We start from the raw sequence: 12,565 nt of genomic DNA, 5'->3' as shown, positions 1-12,565 counted from the left end.
GTTACTTTTTTCACCAAGCTCAAAGATTTTACGGGTAGTGCATTGACGTATGTAAATATGGAAACCTACAATTTCTTCATAGAACTGGAAGAAATATTTAAAAAGAACATTGAGCAGCTGAAAGTGTCCAATAAGGATCTAGATAAAACGTTGTTTGACCTTATGTCGGGTGTACCTGACCTGCTGCTCATATGCTAAAATGTCATGCAGTTCGTGATAAAATCATCAAAAAATATATTCTCTTCCGTTTGCGAACAAGTCGGGTCAATATTCTTCGTGAGAAATGCCATGACAGCTAATCCATGGCATTCTAAATTCCTTTATTTAATTAATGATTTTAAATCGTTTCAATACAAAAATGTGTACCTTACTGGTTAATAAACTTTATTAAAATCAAATGATGATAAAATCGTTGAATCTTTTATATGGGAAACGCTAGATATAAATCCAAATGTCCGTTTTCTCAAAAATCAATAATAGTGAGTGATATCCTTGACCATATCCGAGACTTCACGAAATAAATCCATTATGCATTTAGATTATGTTCTGGAATGATATTAACTTCATGGAGATCATGTTCCTTAAACTTTTAGTTTTTCTTATCTTTTTTATGATCTTCCAATAAATTTATTATCACTATCTCAATACTCCCCACGAATTCAAGCTCACTTGAAGCTTCATGTTCGATTGGATTCCGCGAATGACAGTTCGATTGGTGACCTGTCAGTGTATTCGCCAGACTTTATATCTAGTGACTTTAGTTGAAACGCATCATCAGAACCAGTGCTCCCCGCGTTTGGAGCTTTTTAAAAGAAATTTATCATGAGCTATAATTTCCCGAATCCGTTCTTTATCATGGCAGTTTGCGGAAAAAATCTATACAGAGACGATAAGTGAGAGACTTCATAATTCTCTTTTGGATTCAAACCCTGGTTGAGCATATTATTACAACCTACAAAAGTCGAATTATTAAAGGTAAGAAATATAATTTCAACAACATCATTGACTATTTGATTGACTATTCATGCGCTTACCTATCTAAACCCGAATCTGTGTTCTGAAGACCTATTTTTGAATGCCATGCAGAAGGTTATATAGAAGTCTTGATCTAACGCAATTATATCTATTGCTGTTTTTGTCACAGTTGAAACAAATAGGGGAACGGTTCGCCACTTCATCTCATAGCTCCTATTTCCATCCCATCAAAAACAAAGAAATGGAAAGGAATTTGGATTGTTTATTATTTTTGTGATTTTTTTCAGCAGTGAGCACGCATATTGACAAAAAGAAGCGACGAATTTGGTGCCGTATTTCTTTGTTTAGCGATGAGATTGATATATGTACAGTGAGATTGAGATCGGAACAGTTCCCCTATAAACTTTATATAGGGGGAATGACGGCTTTGGCAGGTTTTGTTCTATTATTGTCAGGGGGGGGGGTTTATGACTGATTATGCTCAAATTTGGCCTAAACATATCAAAGAATATTTTGGCCAAATTTCATAATTCATTTCGTTTTTTTTTTTCTTATCTTTCGTTTATTTGGAAGGCTCATTTGCCGTGAAGCGTTACGGAGCCGAAATCAAGTTTAACAATACATTTCTTGATTCTTATACATAGTGTTAGTTTTGGGGAACCGAAAGACTCGCGGTTTAGTCGAGGTTAGGGAATACAATAATACAGTAGGAAAGGAAAGGATTTTAGGGTGCTTAAGTAATTACGATGCTGATGTTCACAAAGTTGACGTTCCTCGCATTTTTACATCTGTAACAGGACAAACAAACTTTTTTGGGAGACAACGACGAGAGGAAGACATACGGAAGGATTAACGACAGACATGGAAATGTACAACAAGAGGAAGACATTCGATATGGGGTATGACAGACAAGGGAATGGGCAGGCAATGATTACAGTTTTACATCAGCAACTTTCAAAAATTGGTGGACCAGGGACATGTACTCGAGATCAAGGCCCGACAGAAAATTATTCATGTTCTCAGAACGAGATCTTTGTTACCGTCCAAAGAGAATAGGTATTTCGGTCAACTTACACTACCGGTGTGGTTTTAGCCTTTATTCCATATCAGTTTCTAGCGTGAGGTAAAAATTCTATTTCCGTTCTGGAGTTGTGCATAGATTGCTTCTGAAATTGAATGCGATTGAAAGTTTTCCAATATAACTGGACCGATTATTTCCACATGACAAAATCGATTAATTGAACGATATTTCTGTTGCTCTGCTGTGCTTCAGCTAAAAACCTAAAGTTACTGCCAAATATTGAGGAGTCGTAAGAGATTTATTGATGGTAAACAGTAGACAGTAAATGTAATAAGAACTACCAAAATGGAATTAAAGTATACATTAGTAGTCGAGTGAAGTTTGAGACACTGATTGAAGATTGCAGTCATATTGATAAAGTCATTATACGCATTTGCAAAATTCAATCGAATACTAGAATTAAATGAAATAGTTCTATCTCGTCTTATGCAGATGTGACTTTTAAAGTAGTTTGTAAAGAAACTAAAGAAAAAGAAAAAAAGATTTGATTAGCTAGATCATAATCACCAAAACATTTCACTGAATTATCAGGTGCTAGATATTTTGCAATTCAATATTAATTCACATTACATATTATTACAAGTTATCAGTTATTTAAAAACCTCATCTGGAGTATACAATCAAACATGATATCTAACCGTAGCCAATTTTCTTCACATCCATTCCACAGAATCCACCGACAAAGATGTCTCCCAGCAGCAACCCCAGAAGAAACGCAAACTGCAAAATATTCAGGAGGAAACCGCCATCGACGATGCATTCGCCTCGCAGCTGGATCTATCCTGCATGGCCCAGGGTTTGATTCATGCTCCCGAGATAGACAATGGCTACGTTGTCAAGTACAACAGGTTGGTTTGTCCGTCTTCCTCCTCACCCCGAACGCATCTTAGCGGAACTTTCTATTATCTGATATATTAATGCACATTGCATTTTGTTTGCCTTCCGTATTGGAATTCTTGCAGACGGAGAAAAGAGGACCACATTTTTCTGGTGGCATTCTACGAGTGCGATGACTACTACGAGCTGCAGCCATCGGAGACGGATCGATTGTTCTGCAGTGGCAAACAGTGGATAGGCAAAACGCCCAACTGTGTTTCGACGGGAGGCGATGGCGAGGAAGACGAAGAAGAGGAGGATGAAGATGAAGACGAAGGTAAGTGCGGTTGGGTTGGAGCATGGCATTTGTGCGAACATTACTGGCTACCATAACTTCTTCTGAGGTCTCTACTGGTTGGACCACAGTTGGAGACTATTCGCATTTCTTCATAGAGTGAGGAAAAATTTCCGTAGCACTACCTGAAAGGACAGCCGGTACAAAGACCACAGATGAGGCACTTCGGTGCTCAGCCGGCGGATGCCTTCAGAGGTTTCCCAATGATGTGAATGGAAGAAATATGGATGCAGAGCAGTTTTGTTTGGCTTACTTCACAAGTTTGCACAAAGGCTTATGTGAGCCACTATGCATACAGTTCCCTCCCAGATCGGGTATGGTTTAGTTTGGGCTGCCACTTTTCACCTTTGATCGATGGAGCTTCCTACCGACAAAGACTTGAGTGTGCTGAATGTGTGGATTGCAAGAAAATTAATCGAGATGGTTGGTTTTATGCACACATACTTCAGCAGAGCTTGGGAAGGGCAAAAATGCTGGAGGTGTATGCACATGCACCACACCTGTAGAAGTGTGGTTCGAGATTGCAGCCAATTTTATTCGGTTGAAGTGGTGAAAATGTGACATTGTGATAGATCCAACTATGAAGGACACGTGTTGATCATTTTGCGAGGCTGAGTGGGGGTCGGACAAAGGAGGTCGACTTTTAAATGAAGTAACGAAGTGGGTCGGAGTGGAGAAAAATAATTGCATTTTCAAGAAGCACCACTTGTCGCATCGCATAGCGAGGGACAGAGAATTTCATTTGCAAGAAGGATGCAAGAAGATATGCTGCATACCAACTTGTCAGTCAGTTCAGAATGGGGAATGGATGCTGCTGCTTATTTTTTTGTTGCATCAAGGATACTGAAAGTGGAACGATATATTTTTCCCCACTCAATCTGATGAAAATAGTTTATAACGTGAAGCACTGTTATTGTTGGATGCGAGGCAATAGAATTGTGATTCCTAATGTAATATGGGAAACCATCGCACCATCAGCATTCCTTTGTGAGATCTCAGTCCATATAATAGAAATGATTTGAAATTTTCAAAATGTCACGATGTCTGTTGACCTTGCAGATGAATGTGATAAGTGCACCCAAACAGCAACTGATAGATTTTCTAACAATTCTGCATAAGAAACCTGTAAAAGAACAGGGCATAGGCGAAATTGTTTGATTCTGATATACAAAATGTAAGCTCACAAACAAATATTGTAAGAAAAGCTTGCAAAAATGTAAGGTCTCATACAATATTTGTATAAGAATCTAGCATTTTCGCATATTCCCAGTTCTTATGCAGGTTTGGTGGGTTCTTATACAGAATTGTTAGAAAATCTGACAATAATCGGTAGGGTGTGGAATAAAGCTAATATACATCAGCTGTAGAAGGCATGTTTTTAATTTGAAAACTTTTTGTATAATTGAGCACGTTCCAATAAATATTACAGTTATTCGATATTGAAGGGACCATCGAGTTATAGGGAGGTATCGAGATAGGTAACACATTATATTTGGCCGAATAGTTGAAATTTGTTTTCTCACTAAGTAAAGTGAGAAGTGAGATGTTTGAAGTGAATAATGAACAGCGAGAACTGGGTAGTGAGAAATGAGATGCTCGAAATGAGTATAGGGTAGTGAGAAGTGAGTACTATGAAACGGAAGTGAGTATTGAGAAGTGAGATGTGTGTAGTAATATGTGAGTAGTGGAAAGTGGGAAATGAAAAGTGGGTGTTGGTGAGAAGTGAGTAGTAAGAAGTGAGATAGTTACGAATTGAGAAGTATGATGTGAGCAGTGAGATAAATAGAAGCAAGGGGTGAGAGATGAAAATTGGAATCTGAGAAGCAAGATGTTGAGTAGTGAAAAGAGAGTGGAGAGATATAAGATAGAAAAAACAAGGAAGACAGAAGAAGAAAGAAGAAAAAAGAGAGAAGGAAAGAGAAAGAATCTCGTTTCTTGCCTCTCGTTTCTCGGTTCTCATTTCTCTTACTACTCCATTCTCACAACTCACTTCTTACTCTTCATTTCTCACTTCTCACTACTTACTCCTTACTAATCTCTTCGCACATCTCGCTTCTCACATCCTTCTTCCCATTACTCACTTCTCACTTCGCACTTCTCACTTCTCACTTTTCATTTCTCACTTTTTACTTCTCATTTATAACTTCTTTTATCTCACTTCCGACTACTCATTTCGCAGTTATCACTTTTCACTTCTAACCTTTTACTTTTCACTTTTCACTTCTCACTATTACTTCTCATTTCGAATTTCTCAATTCTAATTTTTCACTGCGCACTATTCATTCATAACTCTCCTCTACTCACTTCTCACTTCGCATTTCTCACATCTCATTTCTCACTTCTTACTTTCAACTTTTCACTTCTCAATATTCATTTCTCACTTCGCACATCTCACTTATCACTTCGCAACTCTCACTTTTAATTTTTTAATTTTCACTTCTCACTTCTAGCTTACATTTTCTCATATCTAATTTCTGTCTTCTTAATTCGCATATCGCACTTTCATTTCTCATTTCTAACTTCTCACTTACAGTTCTTACTTCGAATTTCTCACCTCTCACTACTAACTTTTAACTTCTCACTTCTCATTTCTCACTTCCAACTTCCTATTTCTAACTTTTCATTTTTCACTTCTCGCTTATCACTTTTCACTTCTAACTTCTAACTATATCGTCCATGTGAACTGATTCTGACAACATCGAGTTAGCAAGGTAAAAATACATTGAGAAATTACTTCGACTTAGGGTCGATTTCTTCAACTCCGCTTACTCCTTAAACCATGTTAAGCGGAGGTGAAGAAATTGGCCCTTGAGAATATCGAGTAAGGGCAGCGCCGTAGCGTGGGGTTGGCCGGGTTGGCCCCCGCCAATGGCGCCAGAATCAAGAATCACGGTATGGGAAACAGAACAATTTTATTCGTTACATGGCCAAATAATAACAAACCGACCATAAAGTCTAAAGGTCTATGGCGGAGAAATTTCAAGAAATCTAATCTTTCTTCTATCTCAAATAAACAAGTCGAATGATTTGTTCTTAACTTTGACTGCCCTTTCGGTTTCTCTGAGCCTTTTGGAACCGTCTACAAAGGGCCAAGGAAAAGTCTAGAATACTTATACTTCTACTTATTCAACAAGTTATTTGAAAATTGTAGATCGGATTGTTGCCATTCTCGGACACAAACTGCCACCAAATTATGACTTATATCGGGATGAGGTAAAGGTAAGGATGGTGTAGATTTAAGGCAACTCTCATTTCATTCATAAAAACTTCATTTAGTCCGAAAATATATCATCATGGACGCATTTGACCTGGCGGCATTACGATAAGCAGTGATAATGTGCCTTAATTAAATTACTACTGATTATGGATCGACTGTGCGTTTGAATTATATTTATTGAACGGCTACTTAGTCTTACAATTATTACAATGAGTTTTTTTTTTTATTTACCCGACGTTTCAACACGGGGATTGTGTCTTTTTCAAGGGACAAATAACAAAAATAAATCGTCGAAACGTCGGGTAAATAAAAAAAACTCATTATAATAATTGCAAGACTGAGTAGCCGTTCAATAAATATAATTAAATTACTACTTTGGTTATCATTTATCAAAGCTCTCATAGATTAGCAAAATTTATCCGCAATACATACAACATGTGCCAAGGCATGTGCTATCAAAACATTCATAGCCTCATTTCCTCACTTCCTGGCCCTCCTGCTTCCGATGTCGATTCCGACTACTACAAAGTTGGATGTTATTGACCCAACATCCATATCCATCCATTTCTTGTTTCTAAATCCGATAGCGATTTCGATCATAGCTCGATCCACTTCAGAGTTGGATTTTCTTGTTCCAACCATTGGACATTAGTATATGATTTGTCATGATTTTCAAATCTCTTTTCTCTGCTATGTATTTGCAAGTACGTCAGTTCCTTCCACTAAGAGCAAGAAACAGCCGTTAGGACACTATGAGCAGTAAGTAAATAACATTCAGCAATTTTAATGATCTTTCAGCCTGGATGTTCCAACAGATTTCATACGAGGATCCAGAATTGTCCACGACTCTACCAAGTTCTTACCATATTTTGCAAATTAGTGTAAAAGGTCACAAAATTTAAAAACTTTCCAGGGACATACCGCCTAATATATTGCTTGTTATATGAAGCATCTTCAATCCACTAAACTTTTTAATCTTATTGTTCTACAAGATGAGCCAACATAGTGAAGAAAATCTCGTTAATAAAAATTTATAAAACTTTAAGGTGAGATTCAAAATGTTTTTGGATTGTGAAATATTGCACAGTTTTCCTTAATACGAGAGGGGCGCCCAAAAAAGATTTCGCCAAGGGGGCCGGGAGTCCACACTACGGCTCTGAGTAAGGGAGATATCGACTTACGGAGGTAATGCAGTTTGCCAGATTCAAGGTACATTGAACTCTCCCCAACTCGATGTTCTGTAACTCGATATTTTCCCTTGCTCGATGAAATTCCGTAAGTCGGAGGTATCGATATTGTCTAAGTCGCTAACTCGATGTTGTCAGAATCAGTTCACATGTACAATATATACGTCGTTGTGCTGTTTGGTCGAATGCCGTTTGACCGCAAAAGTTAAAAACTAAGAAACTATTGTAAGTAGTAAAAAGTGAGTAATGAGAAGTGAGTAGTAAAAATTGCATGAAATATGCAGCGAGAAGTGAGGAATGAGACATTCCGCACATCTCATTAGAAATTAGACGTGAGAAATTGGAAATGAATAGAGAATTAAAAGTGAGAAGTGATAAGTGAGACATGTGTAGTGCAAAGTGAGAAGTGAAAAGTAAGAAGTGAGATATGAGAAGTAAGAAGTAAGAAGTGAGAAGTGAAAAGTGAAAAATGAAAAGTGAAAAGTAAGAAGTGAGAAGTACGAAGTAAGAAGTGAGAAGTGAAAAATTCGAAGTGAAAAGTCTAAGGTGAGAAGTGAAATATAAAAAGTGAGAAGTAAATTGTGAAAAGTGAGAAGCTAGAAGTAAGAGTTGAGAAGATTAAAAGTGAAAAATTGGAGAAGTGGGAAGTTTAAAGTGAAAAGTGAGAAGTGAATAGTGAAAGGTACAAAAGAGATAAATGAAAAGTAGAAAGTAAGTAGTAAGAGGTGAGAATTTTGAAGTGAGAATTGCGAAGTGAAAAATGAAGAGCGAACAGTGTGAAGTTAATAGTGAGAAGAGATTATCAAGAAGTGACTAATGAGAAATGAGAAGTGAACAATGAGAAAAGTGAAGTGAGAAATGAGAAGTAAGAAGTGATGATCCAGGAATGAAAAGAGAAAAGTGTGGTGAAAATTGACATTTTTTAACCTAATGTTTATTCCTTCCAATTTCCTTCTCTCTTTTTTACATTCTTTCTTTTGTTTTCCTTCCTTCTCTCTTTATTATTTTTTCTTCTTTATGCGACCTTTCTTCTTCCTTATTCCTTTTTTTCCTTTTTCCTCCTTCCTTTTTCTTGCTCTTCCATTTTTTCTTTTCTCCTCTTTATTTTCCCTTATTTTCCCTTATTCGATCCTTTTTCTTCTGTCTTATATCTCACTATTCACTTAGTAGTGAGTAGTGAACATCTCTCACTTCTCGTATTATGCTTCAGTTTTCCTAACTACTCACTTCCAACTTCTCACTTCACACCTAACACATTTCACTTCTCACCATTAACTTGTCGCTAATTACTGTCTAATTACTCATTTCCACTATTCACTTCTCACTTGTTACTTTTCAATTCACACTTCTCAATTCTCACTTTTCACTATCCACTTCGAACGTCTCACTTTTTACTTCACTTAATAAGAAAACCATTTATTTTTCATTCGGCCAAACGACATTCGGCCAAATGGCGTTCAGCCAAATGACCCTTTTGTTCAAATAGCATTCTGCAAAATTACCCTAAACCAAATTTTTACGTGTTATGAAAAGTGTTTGATTATTTCTGAAAAAAAAAATGAATGTGCTCGATACCTCCCTAACTCGATGGAGTTTCAGAACGACTTCTGGGGAGTTCTCTGTATTTGAATTATTAAGCACCAAAATAAACGGAATGCATCAAATCTACTGTACACTCTCGCGTAGAAAAAAATAGCCAAGACGAGTTAATACGAACTTCAGAATAATAAGGAAATTGAATTGGTTTGTAAAAATACTGAAATCAGATGAAAACCAACTTACATACGTACATTTGATCATTAAGAGCCGTTGATTCGTAACCCTCATACTTCGTAGTTCGCTCACTTCTTTTCTAATGATTTGCAGCCGTAACTATACTGGTAAACATTTCTGGGATCTAAGACAATTGATTCCTAGATAAAATGACATAATCTTCTTTCCTGATTTCACCTTATTTGTGTAATCCTCTTGCTTGATATGAACCACTTCTCCTAATTCATCTTGATCTCTAAATCCATTTGGTTGACATCATTCAATGTACTCTCCAAAAGCGCCCCTTTGGCGACCCGATTCGGTAAATTCCAATTACTAGAATAGCTGAAAGCCACCTCGTAAGTCCCCCAGGCCTACTAAACGATAGCGTCCCCAGTTCTTGTTCGCACCTCTCACATACCGGCGGCAGAGATGGATGAGCTGAGATGGAATCTGCCACGGGAACCAATATTTACAAAGATTCAACATTTTATGAACATAATAAATTGGATTAAGCGACACTAATCTTCCGCACGGCATCACTTCACGATCTTTGAGCTCGAACCGCAAGACCCTGGCGTCGGTTGGTCGGCGGCCAAAGAAGAATTAGCAGCTCAATCGGGGCTCCGTCTGATTCAGGCAGTCCGAGACAAGATGGATATCGATTTCATCGTACGTCCACTTCTTGAAGATCCGAAAATCCCGCACCAAAGATCGATTGATCAATTCGGTTTTGTTTTGATCAGTGACATATTGGCTTTGTGCTTTTACTTTGCGCTCCGAAATACCGCACGCAATTTAAAAATAGATCAATGCCGTGGATCTATCACGATTGGTTTTTATTCTTCCACTTGCCCTAGCCGGCTGCCTAGAGCTTAGCTTCGTTTCTTGATTTCACTTTGCCATTGTTGGCCGGAGATTCCCTTGCCTGGTGCCAAGGGAGTGCCACAAAATGCCTCTCAGGTCGTGGCGATTGGAATGACGAAATGTAATCTAATCAATATAATAACAATTTGCCTCCCTCGCGCTTGGCCGGTGGTATTTTGGCATCTTTCATTGTGTAGGGTAGTGGCTTAGTAATTCGTTCTGGATTGATCAATCCTACTTTTAAGCATTTTCTGGTCCTAGAATATTAACTCACTGAGATTGAATTTACATTTACAATCTTACAAGAACAAAACTTGCAGAAAAGATGTAACTGGCAAATATCAATAAATGATGTTTCAAGCTTATTGAATTGGCGTAACATTCAAAAGGGCCTCCTTCGCCGTCACAATGCGTTGAGGGATGTTTACATTCCAAGCTGTGCTTACCTAATCAAGTAAACGTTGTTGAATACTCCGGCGGAGATGAAAATATTGACCCTTAGTGATGTGGCCTCTAGGACGATTCGTTTTTCTCTGAGTTTTGGCGCTAGGAACTAATCCACAAGTAGGGTCACTACCCTAAGCCAAAAACGAAGTAAAGGTCAGCATCTTAATGCCCCGCGCAACCGTTCGCACACGAAATGAAGCGAAGATGAGAAGGAATCCTGCCTGGTCAGCACATCCACCCATCCACCCGCGCCGTATCGACAAATCAGTGCCCGGTTGTGGGTGTCTGACCGACCTGTTATAATATCTCCACGCTTTTCTATGTTTAGGCGGAGAAGGTAAATGAAATGAAATCGATCTGGAGATTAAATTTCGCCGACACGGCTACGTCGGAGATTGGGTTTCGTTTCCGTGCCGGGTCCGGGGTCCGCACAATCAGATTCACCAGCAGCAGCCTGTCTATGGCGCGGGCAGAGTTGGGTTTACTGTGCGAGACCAGCGAGCCCGAACGTAAACCGGGAGGTGTAACAAAGCACGTTGTTGCGTTGTTTTGGCAGCTGCCATTGAAACCATTTGCTTTGAGAATGCATACAAAGGGATCCCCTGAGGTGGTATGGCATTCAGGGCTGGCTGTGGTTGGACGGTGTTGGTTTTCGGTACGGAACACATTCACGTTTACGACTGAGTGAACGGAAGTGAATTACTGCCGGGTGCTTCGAATGCGCGCTCTATCAAGATAACACAGAGCAGTCAGTGGCCAAATTCACTTCTGATAGCTGGTGAATAGCAATGGAAGGAAATTATAACAAACTAATGGAATGTAGTACTAGTTCCCTGTATTATTCAGTACACTGTTCCAAAATGAGGCTTCAAAGAAATTCAATGCAGGAGAGCTGAAAATCTCTAGTGGAATCCCTTTTTAATTTTTCTATATTTATTTGAAAGTAATTTAAATTAGAGTACGCGCCCAATTATGTTTACCTAATAACAATATTGCGGCTTGTGCTGTAATCCGGGTACGTCACGATCTTCATTTTTTGCACCATCACTGGAAATTTTGAATGGGTGAATCATTCTTGGAGACTCAATATATAACCCATTGGAAATTCAGAAGAATTTCCTGTCAGAGGGCTGATTCAAATATGACGTCCATTACTTTTTGAGATTTCTAGACCTAATACCTAGTATATGTACTGTCACAAAATATTAGACCCCCTCCACCCTAAAATCTGTGGCATCGTTTTTGAACGACCCCTGAAGATAGAGAGAGTTTTTTAATTAAGAGGATTTATGCATTGAATATTCAGAAGAAACTCCGAGGGATGTTAGAAGAATTTTCTTTGAAAATTTAAAAGAAAAACACGTGGAAGCTCAAGTGGAAATTCAGTGAAAACTATCGTTGAAACTCAGAAGATAATCACGTGCGAATTCAAGAGTTTTCCAGTGAAAATTAAAAAAAAATCTTTAGGAAAATCAAAACAATTTCCGATGGAATTTCAAAATAATTTCTCATAGAATATTAAAAGAACTTCCTGTGGAAATTCAGGAAAATTCTCTGAGAAAGTTTATAAGAACCTCCAGTAGAAATTTGAAAGCCTCCAGTAGACGGCAGAAAGTTGCCGTCGATAGCAAAATCACAAGCGTGCGTCGGAGAGAGACGCTGCGATAAATTTAATCGCGAAGTAACTGAAGAAACTTCGTTACGGTCCGAAAGGCGGCTATCGGCAGGTGGTTGCTGCAGAAAATTTGTTCATCTAGGTATCTGATTGTCTTCGGCGTAAACCGAAATTTTCTTGCGAAGTTCTAATTTTGGTTTGCTATTAGCAATCAGAAAGGCGCATTATTAAAAATAAATCGATTGCTATAATG

General features: G+C 38.2%; 1 protein-coding gene across 3 annotated transcripts in view; it reads left to right on the top strand.

Annotated features, from left to right (window-relative positions):
* Positions 1-12,565, top strand: part of LOC134217628 (fibrillin-1-like) — a 355,498-nt gene that overhangs the window by 126,815 nt on the left and 216,118 nt on the right. For all 3 annotated transcript variants that reach the window (XM_062696431.1, XM_062696430.1, XM_062696429.1), the window contains exons 3-4: positions 2,727-2,904; positions 3,019-3,209. In XM_062696431.1, coding sequence (XP_062552415.1) covers positions 2,727-2,904; positions 3,019-3,209 — 369 coding nt within the window. The remainder of the gene's footprint in view (positions 1-2,726; positions 2,905-3,018; positions 3,210-12,565) is intronic.

The sequence above is a fragment of the Armigeres subalbatus genome, chromosome 2, assembly GCF_024139115.2.
Source record: "Armigeres subalbatus isolate Guangzhou_Male chromosome 2, GZ_Asu_2, whole genome shotgun sequence".
NCBI lineage: Eukaryota > Metazoa > Arthropoda > Insecta > Diptera > Culicidae > Armigeres > Armigeres subalbatus.
This window is presented reverse-complemented; position numbering and strand designations above follow the sequence as displayed.